This window comes from Leucoraja erinacea, chromosome 13, assembly GCF_028641065.1.
Source record: "Leucoraja erinacea ecotype New England chromosome 13, Leri_hhj_1, whole genome shotgun sequence".
NCBI classification, from domain to species: Eukaryota; Metazoa; Chordata; class Chondrichthyes; order Rajiformes; family Rajidae; genus Leucoraja; species Leucoraja erinaceus.
In genome coordinates this window covers 33,413,545-33,437,711 of record NC_073389.1, presented here as the reverse complement: position 1 = coordinate 33,437,711, position 24,167 = coordinate 33,413,545, and the positions used below count along the sequence as shown (strand labels likewise).

Below are 24,167 nucleotides of genomic sequence, written 5' to 3'. Positions count from 1 at the left end.
GGCAGTAATCACAAACAACTTTTAAAGAAAAGGAAAACAGTAATTTCTTCTCTTACTCCAAACTGATATTTTGGAGTAAGAGAAGTAATAAAAAAATTGAGCAAAAAGGGCATGAGAGGAAGGTAAATAGAAGATCCGAACCAATTGTACAAAGAATGAAAAGGGTAGAAGTGAATATAAAGATTAATTGAATAACTAAAAATGGAAGAGATTGAACTCGTGATGAGCACAAACATGTAATTATCTGTGGATTGGGATGTTAAATGGTGAAGAAACGATGGAATGAGATGGCACAGGGAAACAAAACATTGAAAGTGACAAGGAAATATCAAGTTTTGGATCGTATTTAAATCTGCTTTTTGCAATTCCACTATAATTTTAGTTACTGGAGTTTCTTTCTCTTGTCATAGCACTAGCAATTGCTACTACAAGGAAAGTTGTGATAGACTAAATCAAGAAAGAAAGAAATAAGGAGGAAGGCAGTTTCACAGATACAAGGATAGCATACTGTAGCTAACCGATAAAGTGAATATGAATCATTAATTGCTTTGTACAACCCCATATACGATTGTTGAGCAACATAATAAAACTTGCATGTCTGAATACAATTCCTTCCCAGGTACATTTTTTACAGAGAAACTTGGCTTGTAGAGATGGCACAGTATCTTTCTTATGGATTTCAATCGCCTCAAGGTAAATCTATCCTCTAATCCTACTGGTTAATGTCTTGATGTACCGTGGAATGTTGACTAGCATATAAAATCATTAAAACACCAATTTTTAGCTGATACCTTGCCACCATGTTTCCAAATTCATATCGTAATTTACATTCAAATGCAACATGTGATTTTAATGTTGCATTAAGATTCAATAAAGCTACCAGGTGGTTCTGGCTAGATTTTCTACATCATTAGTTAATGGAAGAAAGCAATTGTTGTTTCTCTTGAATTGGTAACTTTTGCCTGTTTTGGCAAAGACTTTAGAAATAGCATTAGAAAGTTGTTATTTAATCAACAAGCGAAGGACATTTTAAAACTTAGAAAATTATCCAATCCTGGTAAAAATATTAACATGGAGATAGTTTACAACTACTGTATACTGTCCACATTTGAAAAAAAGTTAGAATTATAGTGAAAATTTACATACACATTGACAACTTTGAACTTCTCATCTTTCCCACCATTTGAAATAGCAACTTCATAGCTGTAGGGTTCAGATAAAAAATCACTAGCAGCATCATCTTTTACTGTGGCTGAAGGAGTAGCCCAAGTGAGAACAACTGTTCGTGCCTGGATGTCAGATACCTACAAAAACAATGAATCACTCAAATGAAATAATTAGGGCAGATGCACAAAATAAATTTGATTACAAAGTCAACCCCTTTAAGAAATGTCAGCCTTAGCAAGCCAAAACTCGATAAAGTGACCAACTGATGATCATGGGAAGAGTCAAGAATGTTCGCGAAATTAGACATTGAAATTCTTACTTCAGTTAGTAAATCTGTTGAAAACGATCAAGAAGTGTACGATATTGCAAAAATTATTTCATTTTAGTATTCACTATGATGATATGGAGATGGACAATAAATGCAACAGCTTGCCAACAATACATATTCCAAAATTGTATTTAAAATGAACTCAATGTTTCTCCCAAGGTAAAGTGGGTGGAGTGTATTGGATGAATGTCCCATCTAGTCAGAACAGCATGCATCCACAGTTGATGGACCAGGGAACTGCTGCAGCCAAACTGACGTGTGCTCTTGGATGGACTTCCATGCTGTAAATCAGAGATGGAGCATGGCATGGTTTCAAGCATGAACACAAGGTGCCTTGTTTATAGATTGAGCATCATATCCCCATTGTTACTGATCAGCTGCAAAAGACGTGTTTCCCCAAAAAAGTTGTTCACATACAACTTTTGTATATTCTTCACTTAATTGTCAAGCCCTTTCAGGCTTGAAAGATACTAACACAGCCACTGGGATAGAAGAATTGGATTGAGATAAGGGAGTACCCTCTCCAGCTTCATTTCTATCCCAGTGCTAGGCCTAAATCTGCAGTCTGACATATTGTTCTATTTTACAATAAAAAATCTTAAACCTTGAAGTGACTTCAAAGCACTAAATGAACATGTTTCCATTCAGTACATACCTCCTACTTACATTAATACTTACGTTTCCATACTTTACTCAGTACCTGAGAAATCCATATCCTACGAAGAACAACATTGGACCATGTTTCTTAAATTTACAAATGTGCCATTTGCTCTCCAATTAATATCTTGGACTCACTCCAATAAAAAATCAAGACCTATTTGTATATGTCGGTTAATATTAACTGAAAGGTTCCACCGAGAAGTCAGCCAGCTATATTTTATGAATAGACAGAAGGAACTGCAGATGCTGATATACAAAAAAGACAAAGTGTTGGAGTAACTCAGCAGGTCAAGCAACATCTCTGGAGAACATGGATCGGCGACATTTCAGGTGGGGATCCTTCTTCAGACTCATTATAGTAGGGGGTGAAATCTTTCTCCCCCTCTCCAATCAATGAAAGTAAGCATGCAGGTACAGCAGGCAGTGAAGAAAGCGAATGGCATGTGGTCCTTTAGAACAAGAGGAATCGAATATAGGAGCAAAGAGGTCCTTCTGCAGTTGTACAGAGCCCTAGTGAGACCACACCTGGAGTATTGTGTGCAGTTTTGGTACCTTAATTTGAGGAAGGACATTCTTGCTAGGGAGGGAGTTCATTGAGGTAGCGCAGCGTAGGTTTACAAGGTTAATTCCCAGGATGGCGGGACTATCATATGCTGAGAGAATGGAGCAGCTGGGCTTGTACACTCTGGAGTTTAGAAGGAGAGGGGATCTCATTGAAACATATAAGATTGTTAAGGGTTTGGACGCGCTAGAGGCAGGAAACATGTTTCCGATGTTGGGGGAGGCCAGAACCAGGGGCCACAGTTTAAGAATAAGGAGTAAGCCATTTAGAACGGAGACGAGGAAACACTTTTTCCCCCACAGAGAGTGGTGAGTCTGTGGAATTCTCTGCCTCAGAGGGTGGTGGAGGCAGGTTCTCTGGATGCTTTCAAGAGAGAGCTAGATAGGGCTCTTAAAAATAGCGGAGTCAGGGGATACGGGGAGAAGGCAGGAACGGGGTACTGATTGGGGATGATCAGCCATGATCACATTGAATGGCTGGCTCGAAGGGCCGAATGATCTACTCCTGCACCTATTGTCTATTATGCGGGACGGCAAGGTGGAAAAGAGGCAGAGTTGTTGCCTTACAGCACCAGCGCCGGATTCGATCCTATCAATGGATGCTATCAATGGATCACTGTATACAAACGGATACAGGGAGTTTGTATGTTCTCCCTGTGTCCGCATGGAATTTCTCCGGTTTCCTCCCACACTCCAAAGACATATAGGTTTGTATTTTAATTAACTTTAATAAACATTGTAATATGTCTGTAATAAGTAGGATACTGTTAAGAGTACCAGATGTTCGCCAGTCAGCATGGATTTGGTGGGCAGAAGGGCCTATTTCCACACTGTGTCTCTAAAGTAAAAAACTAAAAGTAAATGCGAAATACTGTCCCGTGCCTATCAAAGTTCTCCAGAGATGTCGCCTGACGTTCTGAGTTACTCCAACACTGTCTTTTTTGTACATTCTATGATATGTTATATTCATAACTAGAGTCTCTAATGGTCCCCGCTTCAGTTCATATGCATTCCTTATGGTTATTTGGTGGTGTTTAAATAGTATCCCCATGACATCAACTAGAACATTCAGGTGCTGGAACAAATGTTATAAACCTGCTCTGTTAAACTGAGTTGCCAGAGTTATATATAGTAATATATTGAGAGGGGAATAAACATTCATACAGCTACCCTTGCAGAAGTGGCATGCCCTTAGGACTTGCGGCATTTTCGTGCTTTTAAAAATATAGTGGAGGTTTCTTGTTGCTACAGAGGTACATCTTCATTGCATACTCGGCAAAAAAACATAATTTTTAGTACAAATGATATAAAAAACATCTTTCTGGATTTAGGTAGGAATAGGGCGAAAATAAATAGTTGGAGTAATATGGAAAGTAGGAAAACAAACATCAGATTGTAAAAGGATTAAAAAGAGATTAAAAACTTGAAAACAAAGTTATAAGGTTAGGCAAATTTTGTGAACAACTATCAAATGGTTAAAAATAACTAAGCATTGAAAGATTATAAATAAAAAGCATAAAGTTCCTCAGAACCTCCTCATAGCTGATGTAAAAAAAGTGAGATAAAAGGTCACAGTAATAATCTAAAATGAAGTATGAAAAGGAAAATAGGATTATCAATGATTAATTTATTATGATCCTCATAATGTTAAAAAATATTTAGGGATATGATCACACAGCATTGACTGCTAATCTATAATCACTGCTGTTAGAAACAAGTACAGGTATTTTGTGATTTACATGCATGCTATGACAATTAAATTTTAGACAAATACTTATTTTTTAACTTTTAACTTTTACTTATGAAACTTTTTTTGTCATACTGACGTATCCTTAATATTTGAGGGCAAAAAGGGAGAGATTATATCAATATTAACCATATGCAGAAATTGAAATCATATACAGTTACTGAAATCTTTGGCTGCACAGCTTAGTCAAAAGGATCAATATTCACTGGACTGACAGCAGCTGTGGAATACACCTCCTAATGCTTAATTAGCTGCTGGAACAATCTGCAACCTTTTGAGATAACTGACTATTGACACTATTGCCTAGGGGAAATAGATCCTTATTAGTTATAGGAGAATGTTAACCCTTGAGTTGCGTCATGTGTTCCGAAGGGCAAAGATCTTACAATGGAAAAAATGAAAAAGGATTAAGAATGGGGCCAGAAGATCAGAATAAATAGCCTGGCCCACGAACTCGATCCAGGAAAAAAGTGAAATGATTATGGCAAGGATGAGGGGTGTAATAAACTTTGACATGTTCAAGACAACAGATCAACAGGTAACTTTGCAAAGATGTTGAAATAATTAACTGGGAAATATGGCTACTTTCCAAACAAGGGCTGTTTTGGAAGAGAATGCTTTTATGCAATTTCATGTCAAGGAAGCCAGTCTTGGGGACAATGCAAAGGTTGACTCTAGGCATAAACTACTAGAGAACCTGATGGCTCTAAAATGATACTGAAAAGAAAATCTACCTGTTGAATGGTGATATAACAAAAATGTCTTGTAATGGCACTGCGCTTTCAAAATTACATCATGTTAGTTTTTTTCTCCACCTTCATCAAATATCAAGCGAGATCTGTGAAGGGAATGGACTGACATTTTGCCTCAGGAGCTTTCTTCATACTGATAGAGTAGCAGGGAGAAAGTTGGAGAGGTGGAGGTGGGTCTAAGTCTGGCAAGTGATAAGTGGATATGTGTGAGAAGGGGGGGGGGGCAAGGTAAAGAGAGGGGGAGGGATCATTACTTAAAATTGGAAATTTTAATGTTCATACTATTGGGTTGTAAGCTACCCAAGTGAAATGTTTAGTGCTTTTCCTCAAGTTTGCCATTGGCATCACTCTGCCAATCGAGGAGGTCAAGGAAAGAAAGGTCAGTGTGAATAAAGGAAGGAGAGTTAAAGTGGTTAGCAACTAAGAGATCCAGAAAGCTTTGGTGAAATGGACAACAAGTCTACGCTTGGTCTCAACAAAGTAAACAATGCCACATTGGGAGAACCCAATGCAGTAGACAAGGTTTGAAGTGGTGCACATTAACTTGTCTGGAAGGGCTGCTGGAGTCGGTTGCAGGGGAAAGAAACTGGGGAGGGGGCAGGTTGGGTGGTGATGGATCAGCAAACCAAGGAGTAGCATAAGTGGTCTCTACGGACAGCAGAAGAGACGGGAAGATGTGACTGATGGCAGGATCATGTTGCACAAGGCTGAAATGTAAGCGAATGATGTGTTGGATGCGGAGGCAAGTGGGGTGAAAGGCGAGGTCCAGGGGAACATTATCTTGTTTTGTGTGGGGGAGGGGGAGAGAGAGCAAGAGCAAAATTACAGGACACAGATAATAATAATAATCTTATTTATATAGCACATTTTTAGTCAACTTGCATTGACCCCAAAGTGCTTCACATAATTACATTACATTTACACACAGGCAAAGGTGGGTGAAGTATCTTGCCCCAAGGACACAACGACAGTATGCACTCCAAGCGGGATTCGAACCGGCTACCTTCCAGTCGCCAGCCGAACACTTAGCCCATTGTGCCATCTGTCGCCTGATGAGACATGGGTGAGTGCTCCATCCAAAACAGCAGGGGGGGGGGGGGGGGGGGGGGGGGGGGGTGGTAAGCCATGTTCACTGGAGGACATCTTGGATGCCCCAGAAAGGAAAGCCTCATCTTGGGAGTAGATGTGGCAGAGATAGAGAAATTGAGAGTAAGGAATGGTGTCTTTGCCACAGGCAGGGTGGGAGAAGATGCAGTGACATTAGGGGTTTGTAGTGGACATCAGAACATAGTGTGTTCTTTGTGATAGAGACAGAGATGAAGAAAGGGGATAGGAGTGTATGAGATAGTCCAAGTTAATTGAAGGCAGGGTGGAGGTTTTTAGTAAAATTGATACAATTAATTAATTCCACATGGGTGCAAGAGGCATCTCCATTGCCGTAATTGATGCAGCAGAAAAGGAGTTGGGGAATGGTGCCAGGGCACGTTTGGTATAAGGAATGTTCGAAATAACCAATAAAAAGACAGACATGGCTACAGCCCATGGTTACACCTTTGACCTCTGCCAGGCGGAGAAGAGTGTAGTTGAGGGTTACTGATCGTGTTTCGGTTCAAGGAAGCAGTCCTCACCCTTAACTTCTACTGTCTGAAGAAGGGTCCCAACTCAAAATGTCACCTATCCATGTTCTCGAGATTCGCCTCTCCTTTGTCCACCCTCATTTTGAACTCTTTCCCTCCTACTCCATCAGTCTGAAGAGTCTCGACCCATCCAATCCATTCCCTCCACATATACTGCTTGACCCACTGAGTTCCTCCACCACTCTGGCGTTTGCTCAAGATTCCAGCATCTGCAATTCCTTATGTCTCAGAGTGATTCATATATTGTTTTCTTTTAATTTAAGATTCAATCGGAAATCAGTAAAACATTTAAATTGTATATCAGACATTTGTGTTGATATATTTTTAAGCATTTTTTTTTTGACAGAATATTTATTTACAGGATGTAAGCATCTTTAAACGCAACAATTCATATCATTTGAATTTACAAAATTACTTCATAATTTAATTTATGAAGTACAAGGGGATATTGTTTATTTTGGTCGTACCAGTATCAAGTACTGGGAGTGATTTGATCAAAATATTTAGAGGGAGAACAAAAATATCCCATGAAATACATTTTTATAAATTGTAAGAGCTTTAGTAAGTACACCACAAAGGAAGAGAATAAAAAAGTATAGATTCTCTTTCAAGACAATGACAGGTGACAAAATACATATTAAGTGTGACATTTGAGAAAATGGTAGTTTTGGATCGGTTCAGCCGTTGTGGTAAAAGAAAATCCACTGGTTGTTATAAATTTAGATATTCAAAGCGCATTTAACGAGCTGCCACATAAACGATTGTTGCGTATAATGACCACTCTCAGATTTCAAGGTAGTTTAGTAGCATGAATAGGGACTGGATAAGAGAAAGAAGGAATTTACAGTTGGCTGGCACCAGCATGATTAATACTGTACCTCAGTTATTTACAATCTGTAACACTGAATGATTAAATATTTTTAGTACTATTGCTAATCATACAAAGCTGGTTAGACAAATTAACTAAGAGGAGAATGCAAAGTTTGTTAAGCAAATAGGTGAGAGGAGAGAATTGAGCCTAATGTAGTTATTTATTTTGATAGGAAGGACATAGTGAGAAACTAATTCATATTGGTGTACAAGGGGATCCAGGAGGACTAGAAACACAAATGTTGTAAGCTACCACGAAAACCATTACAGAGACAATGGAATGATGACCTTTATTACAAGGAGTAGAAGGGTAAATAAGTATTTCAACAACTATATATGGCTTTGATGCTCCACACCTGAAGCATTTCGAACAGTATTGTTTCTGTACTTAGCGTTGTACGTGCTTTTAAGTCAGAGTAGCTACATTCATTATTTGTATAGTTAGGAAGAGATTGAGTAGGGTGGTTTTATGCAGGACGCCTTTAATGAAATTGGCAAGATTCTAAGTAGTTTTGACAGACTCGTTACTAAGAACTTGCAAATGTCATTGTCTCAGGGCTATGGACACTAAAAGCAAGAAGAAAATTATTTGGTCAGAGTGATGAGCGTCTGGAATTTGATAATCAAAACTATGGATGTTCAGTTGTTGAATATATTCCAAGTTGAAATTGCTATAGTTTTGGACATAAAGTGGATCAAGGCTTATAAGGATTATGTGGGAAAGTAGATGTACCATAATACCGAAGAGCAGATCGGGTTCGAGAAGACATTTTGGTTCATGTAACCTATTATTTTTAAAGTTTTAATGTATCTATGTTTCGTCATATGAAATACTTTATTTACACCAAATGGTTCAGTTATCTAGCAGAGGAATATTGAGAGGCCAAAAGAATGTGAACATTTTTATATGTAATTTTTATATTAATAAATATTAATGCCATTTTTTTGCTTTTATTTATGTGTTAATATTCTGAAAAATACAAAAAGACTGAGGAAAGATATACAATGAGTGTCATAGACAAATAGAAAATTAAGAAGATAAGATGAAAAAGTGTGTACACAGGAGACCGCAGGTGCTGTAATCTTGAATTTTAAAAAACTGCTGGAGGAACGCAGCGTGTCCTGCCGCAAGTATAGATGGAAATGGACAGAAGACTGAGGGGTTTCAACCTGAAACGCTTCTTCTCCTTACGAATGAAACATAAACCAAAGGAATAGTTAGATCTCAAGCCAGGAGTTGAGCAGCGGGTTGTTGTCTCTGCGTCAATGTCTGCCAGGCCCTGAGCTCCATTTGGTGGGTGGTAGAGCGGGCACCCAGAGATGACATGGTTGGCTGTCTGTTGTTCTGCTCCGCAATCACAGGCTGGGCTCTGGCGGAGTCCCCATTTCCACGTGCTGGCATTGAAATGCCCAACTCCAATACAAAGTCTGTTGAGCTTCACCCATGCTCCTCTGGGGAGGTCAGACCCGGGACAGCTTTTATCTGGTGAAGAGATGTAGCTGTGCAATGGAGATGAGGTTGCCTTCCACTCCTGTGACCACTTGGTGGCTATCCAGTGTGCTTTTGTCTCAGTTGGCTGGATTGATGCCAGGAGTTGTTTTCTATGTGGAGCAAAGGGGTGACGGGACTTCAGTCGGGATGGCCTCTGCTCTCTGCTGATAGCCTGATGGAGGAGGTGATCTGGATCCATGGCACGACGAGATAGTGCCAGAGTTGCTGCTTGCCTTCGGATCCCTGCAGGTGGAATGCCTGCAAGTACAGGGAGCTGTCTGTCCATTTTCCTTCACAGATGCTGCCTGACCCAGTGTGTTCCTCCAACAGTTTGATTTTTACTCAGCAAAAAGTGTGTGGCAACAATCCATCATAAGTGGAGTGTGGGAGATGGGCAGACACTTTTTTTTAAATTCACTTTTGATTTCTTGTGATATTAGCTAGCACTCATGCTTAAACCATATTTATTAAATTATTTATATTCAGTTATGCAACTGGAGCAAAATTAAGCAGAATGTTATTAGTGGCTTTCTATTCATAAATATATCTTTAATTATGCATCCATTTCATGATAGCCTGCAAAAAAGTGTTTCAATGACTGATGGCTTGCAAAGTTTGTTCCAAGAACTAGAACTGCACATGAAATCAAAGAAACACAAAAATCTTAAATGTTGATTTCTCCATCCAACATAGTGCTCTCTAAAAGATCACATACCATTGGTTTGCTAACACTGGACAGCACTGCTTCAATAACTTTTTTGTCTGCATCTTCATCTGCTGAACAAAAAACGTACATTAGCATGGTAAGTTTCATATTATTTTGGCACTGTGGAAGCAATAGCAATGCAGTAACTCAAATTAACCATTACACAGTAAAATAAAGAATGGCAATGATTTTATGATGATTTCCTAATAGCAGTACCAACCTGGTCTTTGGTCTTCTATTTAAATGGCAAGTAAATTAATCATGGTTTTGAATAAAATACATTTTGTTCTTTCTTGCCTGACCTTAAGTGGATCAAGCTACTATACTTCATCTCGTATGTCAACCAAGTAGGTATGTTTTACACGGAGAGAATATAATGGGAAACTTTCAGTGGAGCCATATCTGGTTTTGAAAGGTTAAATTACAGGGATGTATTGCATTTCTGTGAGGTTTAAAGGTTTGGATACACTCTAATTGAAGGGGATAGATAAAAGATTCCAATAAATGAGCACATAATTATTGGTTTCGACATAAATACATTTTCTTCCAAATTTGCATTCATAATTGAGAACCATGAGATCCAAGTCTTCATTATTTTCCACAAATCTCGAGTGAAACATGCCTAGCCACCACTCAAGGGCACTGCTGATTGCTTTTAAAAATATGTTGAAAATAGGCTTGTATGATTGCTATGCAAGAATTAAACGTAGTCCCTCATATTTTCAAATATGGTGAGGTACAATAGAAATGTAACAATAGAAACAAAAACACCTAAGTATGCTCAGAGGTAGAAATGGAATAATGGTCAATCTTCATAGGCATTAATTCACTGAAAAAAAAAGCTTTTACCAAGTTCAGGTGAAAACCACAATGAGGCAAATCGTGGTAATATTGTGAACAGCAATTAGGGTAGTAATAGACTGCATGAGACACAAACCGGCTAGCAGAACATGAGATCAAATGCAACATTATGCAGGAATACGTGATAAATTTTATCAGGAAGAAAGACAATAGCAACCTCTGAAGGAACAGACAAGGAAATGTGAATGTGTGCATAAATCTCTGAAAGCAAGTAAGATAATTTGAGAGTATTGTTAGAATGGACTCGCGGGTTAGCACCAGCAGATGTCAGACAGTCCATGGTTAGGAGTGAATCCAAGTCAGTGAAGTTGTGAGGCCCTGAGGCATGGAGGCTTTGCTAGTAATGTTTCAGGAATGAGGATTTCCAAGAGGATTGACAAATGGTAAATAGATAAACCTGTTACATTAACAAATGATTCAAAAACCAAATGGTACACATAATTGAAGTGTAAATCAAAGATATGGGAATGGGAAATGTGAGGAGATTTAAATTTAAATTGCAGAGTGTGGCAATGAGTTGGAATACGCTGTGTCCACTGAAACACTCAATCAAATCTTTTTTCATCTGGAACACTGTCTTTAAGGGTGGTGGCAAAAGAATCAACCAGGGTTTCAAAAAAATAATTTGCTGGGCTGAGGGCTAGGCCAAAGGAATGGGACTGAATGGACAGAATGGCAAGGAGACAATGACCAGGTCATCTGCTTGGTAGCTCATAACATTTCAATGATAATGACATCCAAAGAATTAGGAAAGTGTAATACAACTCATGCTCTGGGCACCATCCGTCCATATTTGAGAATATTAAGAAACTGCTTACAATTAAACGCAAGAGCAGATTTTCATCAAAACTCGATATAACATGAATACAGGAAAATGGCCCAAGATTAAAGATTCCTTACAAAAGGTATCAGAGAATATTGGAAATATAAACTATTAAATTCCAAGCATCTCGTATTTGCATTGTAACATTCCTTTAGCATTTCCAGAAATACATTTCTACTACCAAAATTATCCATAGGCATGCTTTAATGTTCTAAGGGAATTCTCAAGTGAATCATCTAATTGCTAATGGGAAATTTGATTTGTGGTACTTAAGAACATGAGTTGGCTTACCAATTCATTAAGTACAGAATATAATTTGAAATAGACTGTAAACAAACATACAAAAACATACCAGAGATTTTTGCATCTTTTTCAGGTGTACCTTCTTTTTCATCATCCTGTTTATTCTTCTCTATACATTTTTCAAGAATACCTTGTTCATTCTGTTCACTGGTAAGAGACACAAAATGGCACTTATGGGGAGAAGATGATGGGCTGCTAATTTTGTCTTTTGACCCATTAGCTTGTCTTTCTTTCAGTTTCTTTTGTAAGCGATCATATGCTTTGCTAGTCCTTTCATCTCTGTGGATATAGTTGGACCTTCCATGAGCGGGATGAGATTCTGTAAGGCAATATAAAAAGTCATCAATATTTTAGGAGAATTTTTCAAAGTGATTAGAAGGACAAAGTGCATAATGTAGTGTGTGTGTGTGTACAGAATTTTGCCTTTGCTACGTATCTCCTCGAAAACCAGACGCAAAAACACGGAGATTTTTACAATTTTGGTAGGGATTTAACTTATGAGTTCAGAAATCCACTCCTCTCTAGATTTCATCAATTATTTCCCCAGATTTTGAATAAAATTGTTCACAAAACAACAACAAAAATTTAAAATCAAACTGCTGCATGAGTTACTGCCACCTCACAGATGTCCAATCACAATGGATCTCATTTACATATATGACATCACAATGGGACAGGTGTGGGAGATTGGAACCTTCACGTGGCCCCAGTAAAATCAAACTGCTGCATATCACAGTGCCATCTCACAGATGTCCAATCACAATGGATCTCATTTACATATGCCATCACAATGGGACAGATGTGGGAGATTGGAACCTTTACGTGGTCCCACTAAAATCAAACTGCTGCACGAGTCACAGTGCCATCTCACAGATATCACAATGGGACAGGGGACAGGAGAGAGAGAGAGAAGCAGTTTCTGACTGGTATGAGCACGCGGGGCTTCACGAGCTGTGCCAACAGTGATGAGAAAATTCAGCGGGTGAGCCTTTCGCGGAACGGAGCTATTTCCGGAACGGGGTGTGTTATTTTGCATGTGAAACGTATCTCCTCGAAAACCAGACGAAGAACTCAATTTTTTTAATATAAACCCTGCTCACCAGCTGCTGACGTCACAATGCCCACATGCCGACCAATCCAGGCCCACCTGCCTCCAGGCCCCGCCCCCTCGCCGCTGTGGATTAAAATGCGCAGAAAGATCGAGAAAGTTCTGCAGAACAAACATTCTACAGCTCGGTTCCGCTATAGCTTCTTTGTTCTACAGATCTCGGGGCAGCGACTCCTCACGCGCTGAATCTACTCCTCATAAGTTCTCCTCGTACAGCTCCATTCCGCGAAAGGACACGCGCTGAATTTTCTCATCACTGTTGGCACAGCGCGTGAAGCCCCGCGCGCTCATTCCAGCTGTGGATTTCCAGAGTCAGAAGTCGCTTCTCTCTCTCTCTCTCTCTCTCTTCATTTGGCAGCCAGGCTCCCCCTCCCCCCCTCACCTCATCCCCTCTCCTTCCTCCCTCTCTCTACCAAAGATCCTTTACACGATCGTCCCCCCGTCCCGGCTCTGTCACGCTGGCGGAAACCACGGTCGGCTGGTCCCCCACGCTGCTTTTCACCGCCCTCAAATCGCTCCGTGCCTCGTGCTCGGGCTGCCGCCCCGCACCTCTCCTCTCTCTCTATCCCCCCCCCCCCCTCTCTCTCTATCCCCCTCTATCTCTCCCTCCTCCTCCTCCCTCTCTTCCCCATCTCCTCTCTCTCTCCCCCCCCCCCTCTCTCTCCCTTCCCCCCCACCTCTCCCCCACCCTACCCCCCCTTCCTACCCCCTCTCCCCCTTCCCCCCACCCTCTCTTCCCCCTCCTCCCATTCTCTCTCTCCCCTCCTCCCACCCTCCCTCTCCTCCTCCCCTCCACCCACCCCCTCTGTCTCCTGCCCTTCTGTCTCTGCCTCTCCCCATTCTCTCTCTGCCCTCACTCTCTACCCCCCCCCCCATCCCCTTCCTTCTCTAGACGCGCCTGCGGGTTGGGGGCTATCTGTCAGTGTATAGGGCGGTTATGGGGTAAAAGGATCAAATTAATAATATTAATATAATACCAAGGGGGGTAGTTAGTGTGTGTGTGGGGGTGGTTAGTGTGTGTGACGGTGCATGCCGCCCTGCCCCCCCACAAACACGCGTTGAGGGAACAGACCCAACGGGTCTGCACTTGGTCTAGTATATCTCCTGTGATCTTCGCACTCTTTGAAAGCTGGCCACCTTTTAAAAATGAGCTAGCTATCATTTTTTCCCTAAGAAAAAGTTGTTATTTTAAGTCAAATTAACAGAGTGAAGGCAAATTAAGATCAGATACCAAACCAGCCAAGATTGTTTTTGTTAAAATTTAGCAATTTGAGAAGTGCATTGGTTGAATATATGCAGATTTTCCAAATGATACAACGATTTACAAAAGTTAACAATGCTTACCTTGATCTGCATACGAATGTGGAGGATGATGTTGTGGAACATATTGTGTAGCAACATCACCTGGTCCTGTAGAGTACATCTGATGATGTTGTAGGACAGGTGGATGAAGAAATGTAGGCATATATGGATGTGGATGTATTGGTGGATGACTGCCAGGGTGAAATTCTGGCTGTTGAGGTAACACCAGCACCCTTCGAACACCATTTTCTTCAATAACCTGCACAACTCAAAACAGAATTACAAATTGATTAGCCCTGTTTAAAACTTGTAGGTTCAGGGCAAGCCGAGATTTGTTTATGCCTAACTCTTCCAGTTGACTGTGCCTGAACCCCCTCTGTCAGTGGTCACCAACTTCCTGACAGACTGGAAGCAGCATGTGAGGCTGGGAAAGCACATCTCAGATACGCTGACCCTCAGCATAGGAGCACCGCAAGGCTGCGTACTCTCCCCTCTCCTTTACTCTTTCTACACCAACGACTGCACCACACTCTGTCAAGCTTCTCAAGTTGTGGACGACACACACTGATTGGACTGATCCAGGATGGGGAGAAAACTGCCTAGACAGGAAGTGACAGCTGGCATCCCTGTGCCATTGTAACAACCTGGAGCTCAATGCTCTTAAGACAGTGGAATTGATTGTGGACTTTAGGAGAGCTCCCCCTCCCCCCACTCACAATCAACAACACTACAGTCACATCTGTGAAGTCATTTAAGTTCCTTGGAACCATCATCTCCAGGGACCTTAAATGGGAGGCCACATCAACTCCACAGTCAAAAAGACCCACCAGAGAATGTACTTCCTGCGGCAGCTGAGAAAACACAACCTGCCACAGGCAATGATGGTCCAGTTTTATACTGCCATCATAGAGTCTGTCCTCACCTTCTCCATCATGGTCTGGTTTGGCTCTGCCACCAAGCATGACATCCAGAGGCTGCAACGCATCGTTCGGTCAGCCGAAAAGGATGTTGGCTGCAACCTTCCCCCCATCGACGAACTGTACATTGCAAGGGCCAGGAAGCGAGTGGGTAAGATCATCTCTGACCCCTCTCATCCTGGCCACAACGTTTCAATTTAATGCAAGTTTTCCTAACATAGAACCGTATCCAATTATGAATCACTTGGTATACTTGCATACTGCTTGACAGAATAAATGCATCACTGACAATTCCTGGGAAAAGCAATACATTTTGCGAGTTAAAAGTGTTAAGATGCAGTACAACCATAATTAAATGAGGCTATATAATTACATGTATTTTCCCAACTAAATAAAAAGTCACATCTGCTCACCTGTGATACATATCCTGGAGGCACATAAATAGGAGGCACTGAACCATTTGGGGACACCATTGGAACCTGAGCAGGACCTGCAGGGGAAGAAATTAAATTTAGAACTCACTTCAAATATTTCCACAAATACTGTCAACAAATTTTAACCAGAAAGGTAGCTTTGGAATTCAGGCAAAATATAGCAGGAATATACAAAATCTGTTGTACATAACTGCTAAGGATTATGGTCATTTGTCAAGTCACTCATGCAGCAAAAAAAAAAATAATAACTGGTGACCCACAAAATCTAATTTGTACAATTCCATGTTTGAATTTTTGCAAACAGATCGCTAACACCACACAACTGAAACAGCTTTATCAAAAAAAATTGTCAGTATTTCTATTATTAGAAAATGAATCTAAGTGGCAGGTCCTAAATTAACTGTCACACATAATCGGAACAGTTAAGTACCCAAGTTTTGTTTGTGTTAGAAAGTGTATTAACAAATGGGTGGCTTTATCCCATTCTGAATGTATCCCAGAATTTTGAGTTCTGTTTGCAACTCCATCTCACATCTAGCAAGACTAAAAAAGCAATCAGATATTTACTAATAAGCACTAAGTACAATATGTAGTACAGAATGGGGAAATATGTAGCACAGAAGAGGGATTATTTTCATGACAAGAATGCAACAGTTCTAGGCAGTATAAAATGGTAAAAAGGAACTGCAGACGCTTTATACTGAAGGTAGGCACAAAATGCCAAAGTAACTCAGCGGGTCACGCAGCATCTCTGGATGCTAAGCAGTAGTTCAGCAACATCACCCTTTTACAGGATGAACTAACCTTACCGGCAATTATCCCATTCCATGAGGGAATAAGAAAATGGTTTCACAATCAACTAATTACTTTTCAATAGTTGTTGACAGTTTGATTAACCAAATCACACCAAGCAACATTTGATAAGAGTAAATTAGACAGTACCCAGTTAATCTGTTTGGTGGAATTGAAGATGGAATTTGATTATTTTCTGACAAGTTCTACCTGAACTGCCTGTTGAAGTTTGCTTCGACGTCTTATCTAAAAGGCAGCAACTAACTGTCACTTTTTTTCCCATGTTCAAGTTTGACCTCAATCCCAAGGATCAAGATTCAATCCCAAGGATCAAGATAGAAAATCGGTTGGCAGACAGGAAACGAAGAGTAAGGGTTTAACTGGTCCCTTTCAGAATGGCAGGCAGTGACTAGTGGGGTACCGCAAGGCTCAGTGCTGGGACCACAACTATTTACAATATACATTAATGATCTAGATGAAGGGATTAAAAGTAACATTAGTAAATTTGCAGATGACACAAAGCTGGGTGGCAGTGTGAACTGTGAGGAGGATGCTATGAGAATGCAGGAGGACTTGGACAGGTTGGGTGAGTGCGCAGATGCATGGCAGATGCAGTTTAATGTGGATAAATGTGTGGTTATCCACTTTGGTGGCAAAAACAGGAAGGCAGATTATTATCTAAATGGCATCAAGTTGGGAAAAGGGGAAGTACAACGAGATCTGGGGGGGGGGGGGGGTCCTTGTTCAACAGTCACTGAAAGTAAGCATGCAGGTACAGCAGGCAGTGAAGAAAGCGAATGGCATGTTGGCCTTCATAACAAGAGGAGTTGAGTATACGAGCAAATAGTGCTGGATTTCTGCAGATGTACAGGGCCCTACCAAGACCACACTTGGAGTATCGTGTGCAGTTTTGGTCTCCAAATTTGAGGAAGGACATTCTTGCTATTGGGGGAGTGCAGCATACGTTCACGAGGTTAATTCCAGGGATGGCTGGACTGTCATATTTTGATAGAATGGATCGGCTGGGCTTGTATACTCTGGAATTTAGAAGGATAGGAGGGGATCTTATTGAAACATATAAGATTATTCACGGGTTGGACACGCTGGAGGCAGGAAACATGTTCCCAATGTTGGGGGAGTCCAGAACCAGGGGCTTTAAGTTTAAGAATAAGGGGTAAGCCGGTTAGAACGGAGGTGAGAAAAAACTTTTTCACACGGAGAGTTGTGAGTCTGTGGAATTCTTTGCCTCAGAAGGCGGCAGAGGCCGGTTCTCTGGATGCGTTCAAGAGAGAGTTAGATAGAGCTCTTAAAGATAGCGGAGTCAGGGGATATGGGGAGAAGGCACAAACGGGGTACTGATTGTGGATGATCAGCCATGATCACATTGAATGGTGGTGCAGGCTCGAAGGGCCGAATGGCCTACTCCTGCACCTATTGTCTGTTGTCTTAAGATTTAAGTTCAAGAAGAGAAAAAATACTTTTTAATTACCTTTCTTTTCTAGAGTGAAATATATGAGAACTGGATGCAAATCGTAATAGCCCTGTCCCACGATACGAGTTCATTCCAAGAGCTCTTCCGATATTTAAAAAAAATCAAACTCGTGGTAAGCACGGAGAATAAACCTAGTGGGTACGTCGGAGCTCGGGGACGTCGCTTAGCGGATCGTTACGCTAACGGCAGGTACTCCAGAAGACTCGCTAACAGCAGATAAGCACTGGAAGACTCGTGAAGGTTTTTCAACATGTTGAAAAATGTCCACCAGAGCCCCGAGTACCGACGAGTAGCCATTATCGTAAATCCCCAAGTTCATATCAGGGCAAACTCGGGAGAGCTCTCGGAATGAACTCGTACCGTGGGACAGGGCTTTAATACATTAATCCAGCACTGTTAGGACTTTGGTGGTGGTGAATTAGTAGATTTTCCAGACTATTGAGAAGTTTTTTTTAATATACACCTCGCCCTCCCACATATTTCTTTCAGTATTTTTTAAATATGTTACATGGTAATATAATACATTTTACAATGAACTCGGTGTGATTAAAGGAAGTGAGAAATATACAAGCAGTCCAGATCACAGCTTAAGCCAGAAACCATGTTCCAATCCCATGTGTTTAAGACCCCAAACCTGGCACCAGCTACATACTTCGTCCACAGTCTGGCCCCCAGCACTGGCCTTGCATGTCACTTACACTCTGGATCATTAGTTCACATTCTGTATTAATGGGTTAACCACAGGCCAGATTATCAGTTTTACTTATAAGATCAAAATGTATTACAAAGAAGTGAGTTGAAACTGCTCTCATTTAATCAAATAACTTAGCTGTGTTCTCTTTTGCTTTCGCAAAATACATTAACATGCCTCTGCCTTTAAATGTTAGTCCATCAATGAAACTTTCTGACGAATGTCCTAAAACTGTCTGTAGCTTTCTATGCTATACTGTCGTGATACAGGGTCACAACCCTAAAAGTCAACCATCCTTTTGCTTCTACAGATACTGCTCGACTCGCTGAATTCTCCCAGTTGATTATATTTTGCACCAAATTCCAGTAACTGCAGTCTCAAGTGCCTCTATGCTGCACAATCTTTTTATTTTTCTGTCAGACTAGCCTACGTTATAAAATCAGATACTGTTCTGAAACACCAGCTCAAGTGGGGTTGCACATGATATTTGATCTGGAAAAACTTTAAACCAGTTCCTGTGTACAACTTGGTAAATCAGAATAAATTGATTTCTGTGCTGTACATGCTGTTATTGTTTATTTTCTTTTAAATGCTCCACCCTATAAATGATCATAATAGGTTTTTTATAAAGGTCTTACCATCCATGTTTGTAATTCCACAGTAAATAAAACCCAGGAAGTGCAGCATTAACGAGTCATGCTTACATACGTATGCAGTTCTCTGTTGTGATGACTTGGCAGCAGTTTATTGGACTATAAACTTGTTTGTCTACTGCCAGCTATCAAACCTCCCCACGTCACATGCTTAGTACTGCACTCACAGTACCCTCCATAATGTTTGGGACAAAGACCCGAATTTATTTATTTGCCTCTGTACTCCACAATTTGAGATTTGTAATAGAAAAAAAAAAATCACATGTGGTTAAAGTGCACATTGTCAGATTTTAATAAAGGCCATTTTTATACATTTGGTTTCATCATGTAGAAATTACAGCAGGGTTTATACATAGTCCCCTCATTTCAGGGCACCATAATGTTTGGGACACAGCAATGTCATGTAAATGAAAGTAGTCATGTTTAGTATTTTGTACAAACAACTGTGAGGCCATGTGTCTCAGGCCATAATACAGACAAAACTACCTTAGTTATTACTAAATTTTATTAAAAGACAGAAACTTCCCTCAAGTTAAATTTCTAAGCCATATAAAACACATTTTAATTAGATATTCAAAGGAACCTAACAGTGACAGGCCTGACATCTGGGTTTAATAATTGATTCCGCTTTCTTTCCAGTAAATACTGGCCACCTGCCAGTGCTGGAAAGATTAATGCAGAATAAGACAGACTTGGGAATTTCTGGTCAATTAACTAATAATAACAACCTCATAAAGGTCAACGGTACAAGTTATGGGTAATAGGACTACGTACCAAATTAGGGAGAATTTGGTATGGATGTGGTGTGGATCTGGATCAGAATTAGGAATGTATAATATTGTAACGTTCACATATAATCAGCTTTCAGCATGATGGAACTGCACTAATGCAAGATGCACACACCCAAACACCATTGCACCTATATCTGTTTCCTTTAATACCAGACTATTTCACTGAATATGTCATTGAATAACATTTGGGGAAAGCCAAAGCATTGAATATTGTTGAATTCTACTATATAGTTTATACATGCATGTGCAAATTCAATACATAAGGTACACAAAGAGTTACTTATTACTTGTTACTAACTATATTACATCCAGAGTTGTGGCGCCATCGAGTGTGGCTGCCTCGCCTGCAGTTGTCTATCCTTTCATTCTTTTTGTTATTTTTAGTCTGTTTTAAAGTTTGTTTTTGGAGGTCTTGTAGTCTTTTTTATGTGCGGGGAGGGGGGAGGGGGAAAACTGTTTTTCAGTCACTTCCTGGTCGAGGATGCCACTATTCTCCGAGCCGCATCTTCGCCCCCGCCTCGCGGCCTACCATCTGGATTGGCGCGGCTTTTCCTGCCAGAGACCAGCCAGAGCTTCGGTTTCAGCAGCAGCAGCTGGATTCCAAAGCGGTGCCTTACCGGAAATCGCCATGTTGGATCTCCGGGGTGCTGGGACTGCCGACTTTGAACACCGTGGAGCTATGGTCTGCAGAGATTCCAGCCACGGGTGGCGGGAGCTTCCAGCCACTGGCGGCGCTGACTTTGACATCACGGAGCCTGTGATCTCTCGCCGAGGTCGCCAGCGTTGCATGTCCGTCCAGCTCAGCCTGTGGACTTCGGACGCCGCGGTCTCCGGCAGGAAGCGGCTGATTCAGAGGCTCCGGGCCGCTGAGAGTGTTCTTCCATTCGAGGGCCTAAAACATCGGGCCACCGTGCGGCGACTGCGGAGGCTTCAATAGGCCCCGATCACGGGGGAACAGAGGAAGAGGACTGAACTTTGGTGCCTTCCCTCACAGTGGGAAACGTTGATTCAGCTGTGAGGGGATGTTTTTTACGTTTAATGTTAAACTCTAAAGTGTTGAGTTTATCTTATTTGTGTGCTGCATGGTAACTCAAATTTTACTGCACCAATTGGTGTATGTGACAATAAATGTCCTTTGTCCTTTATCCCTTTGTACTTGATAATTTTATCTTACAGCACTCAAAGATCAACAGCAGAACAATATAAGTGCATATGGATGTAGAATTCAGTTGTGACATTAAATAGAACAAAAAACAGAAAATGTAACATTTCCTTTTTAATACAGAACCACAGTTAACAAATACAAGTCCGATAAACATTCACAAAAGGGAATTACAAACATCATAAGAGTCACACTAATGACACACTAGTAACTTATTTATGAAACCTTAAAAGGGACTTTGTCTTGCAGTCTCCAGTTTACTGCAATAACATCAATACATGTATATACAGAGAATAAAATAACAAAGATGGAAAATAAAACTATCTTAACATGAAATCAAAGCCTCGCCTATACATTCCAGAACTCAATTTGCCTGATTCACAATGTGCTTGAATATTACTCTGCTTCTTTTCCATCAACTTTATTAATTTACTTAAACCAATGGATATATGTTTGCTGAACTTATCTATTTTCCAAGCAATTATTTTACATATTACAAGGTATTAATTTAATTACCCCGTAATACTTGGAAGGCTATTATACCACAGCCGAGTATTATTAGCAAATTTAACAGCTTAAGATCAATGCAAGCTTGTAACAGACTGCTGCAGTATTTCAACAATTGCAATCTAGAAGAAACAAGCTGCCTGAATATATTCTCCTGAGCTTTCTATAGGTGTACAGAATAACAGCATCAAGTGGTGGCTCTGAAAAATGCTGACAACAGAACCATCATGCTGGCAGCAGGTCCTGATAACATCCCCCCAGAATTCCTGAAACACTGCGGTCTTAAATGCCAGGTCTGGCTCCGTGCGTTCTACTCCTCTTGCCTCATTGGTCAGTCCATTCTGAAAATCTGGTGGAAAGCCATCGTCATTGCTCCGGTTTCAACACACGAGGAGCATGGAGAACCAGCTGGGAACAGATTTCGCGACCTCCTCAATTCACTGTTGCACCGAACATCACAGCCCTGCCCGACTCAGACCTGCCCCGCAAAGAGTGGGTCGCCTTGAACCGGCTCTGTACAAGGGTCGGCTGGTTCAAAGCCAACATGCATCATTGGGGGCTGCGTTCATCAGCAGCCTGCATGTGTGGAGCAGACCAGCAAACAGCGCAGCACGTCATTTTCGACTGCGCTGATCTCCCCCCCCCCCGCCCGGTGGAAGGGTAGACCTCACGGCCCTCGACTACAGCACATTGAACTGGCTACAGCACCTGGAGGGTGTACATAACCTCTGCTGCCTCAAAAGGAAGAAGAAGAAGCAGAACCATTCAACATACATTTTAAACAAATTTGTTTAAAAAAAGGGTTTTTAATCTATTCTGTACACTGAAACAGGCTGCATTGATAGCAACTAATGGTGTCAAAGGAAACAGACTACTTTGAATTGCGCTGGACGACATATAAAGTTCAAACAAATGAAAATAAAATTAAAAATTATAATACAATAATATTCCAATAATGTGCTCTCCAGCTCTTCAACAATTGTGATAATTTGGCATCTGGCTCACCTGGTAATGTTTGCCATGCCCCCTTTCCAGTCATCTGGGCCCTGTTCCTGCTTTCCTTTGCCAATCACATTGTGTTTCCATTTCCAGATTCCCTTTTCACTCACTGGTTCCCATGCCTTTCCATTACATGGGGCCTGTTCTTATGATTCCTTTCAACTTACTGGTTCAGTAGAAAATCCATTATCACATGTAACATGTGGAAAAGGCAAATTAAAGATTGTTGTGGTGGTAAAGGAAATAACATCCAATAATCTGGAAAGTTTGCCAGTTCAACAAGGACACAAGTGTACAAGATGCTGCCTGAATCGTGGTGACTCTTGTGTACTGATTCTGTGTGGTCTACTGTCTCACGCTCTTGTAGTTAGTATGATTGTGCTTAATGTAAAGTTGGATTGTCACAGAAATGTATGCAAAAAAAAAAAAGATCATTGTACTTCACAATACAGTACCATTGAACCTTAAAGTCCCAAGCAGAATATTGGGCTGGATCATGCTAAGTGTTATTCTGGCAGGTCCATTTCAAAGCACTGACTATCTGCAATGAAAATCTCAGTACATTTCACACTGATTTGCACTGCAACGTGGAGGTACAGAATGTACTGCTAATCGGATTGCTACACTGTTGTTCCACTCCAACTCGGGACTTAATGGGTGGCTGTATAAACAGCACCTTGCTTCTCATCTTTATGCCAAATAAAATTGGCATATCCTGCATTGGCCCCTGAATTTGAACGGGGATACTAATCTTCACTAAAATGTTCAAAGCAGATAACTGTTTTGTTTCTTTGCATTTTTTAATTAATTAAATATTTAAAATTAAAAGTAGAATTTTAATGGTGTTTTTTTTTGTCAGTCCATCAACTTTTTAACAACAACTGTTTCTAAATCCAATCAAAGACTTTTGTCTCCATGATATGCCTATAAGCAGTAGGAAAACCCCTTGAGCAGCAGAAACCATTAGATGATCTGTAGGCAGAAACTTAATTTCTACCACATTGCAGAAGTAGAGATGCTGACTCTGCTATAAAACATCAAAACAAATCCTGGGCATTCCGAAGGCTTGGATGAAGATACCAAGTGTCAGATTGAATGACAATACAGAGATAGGTGGGTATGCAAATTGCAAGGAGGGCGCAAATAATGTGCAACGGAATGTAAATAGGCCATTTAAAAGTACAAATACTTGGAATACTGCATTCAGTTTAGAGTCATAGTACAGTGACGAGCTTTTTGTTGCATGCTATTCAGTCAGCAAAAAGACTGTACATCACAAGCCGTCCACGATTGACAGATACAGGATAATGGGTGTAACATTTAGTGCAAGATAAAGTATAATAAAGTTTGATTAAAGATGGTCCAAAGGTCTCCAATGAGGTTGATGGGATATCAGGACTACTCTCTAGCTT

General features: G+C 40.7%; 1 protein-coding gene across 5 annotated transcripts in view; it reads right to left on the bottom strand.

Moving 5' to 3' along the window:
- fndc3a (fibronectin type III domain containing 3A) overlaps positions 1-24,167 on the bottom strand; it is a 144,037-nt gene that overhangs the window by 48,272 nt on the left and 71,598 nt on the right. For 3 of the 5 annotated variants that reach the window (XM_055644852.1, XM_055644850.1, XM_055644851.1), the window contains 5 exons: positions 15,648-15,724; positions 14,360-14,576; positions 11,957-12,226; positions 9,930-9,991; positions 1,147-1,304 (listed from right to left, as the gene is read on the bottom strand). In XM_055644852.1, the coding sequence (XP_055500827.1) occupies positions 1,147-1,304; positions 9,930-9,991; positions 11,957-12,226; positions 14,360-14,576; positions 15,648-15,724 (784 nt within the window). Of the gene's footprint in view, positions 1-1,146; positions 1,305-9,929; positions 9,992-11,956; positions 12,227-14,359; positions 14,577-15,647; positions 15,725-19,281; positions 19,598-24,167 lie in introns of those variants that run through there. The other 2 variants (XM_055644854.1, XM_055644853.1) reach the window with 2 other exon arrangements.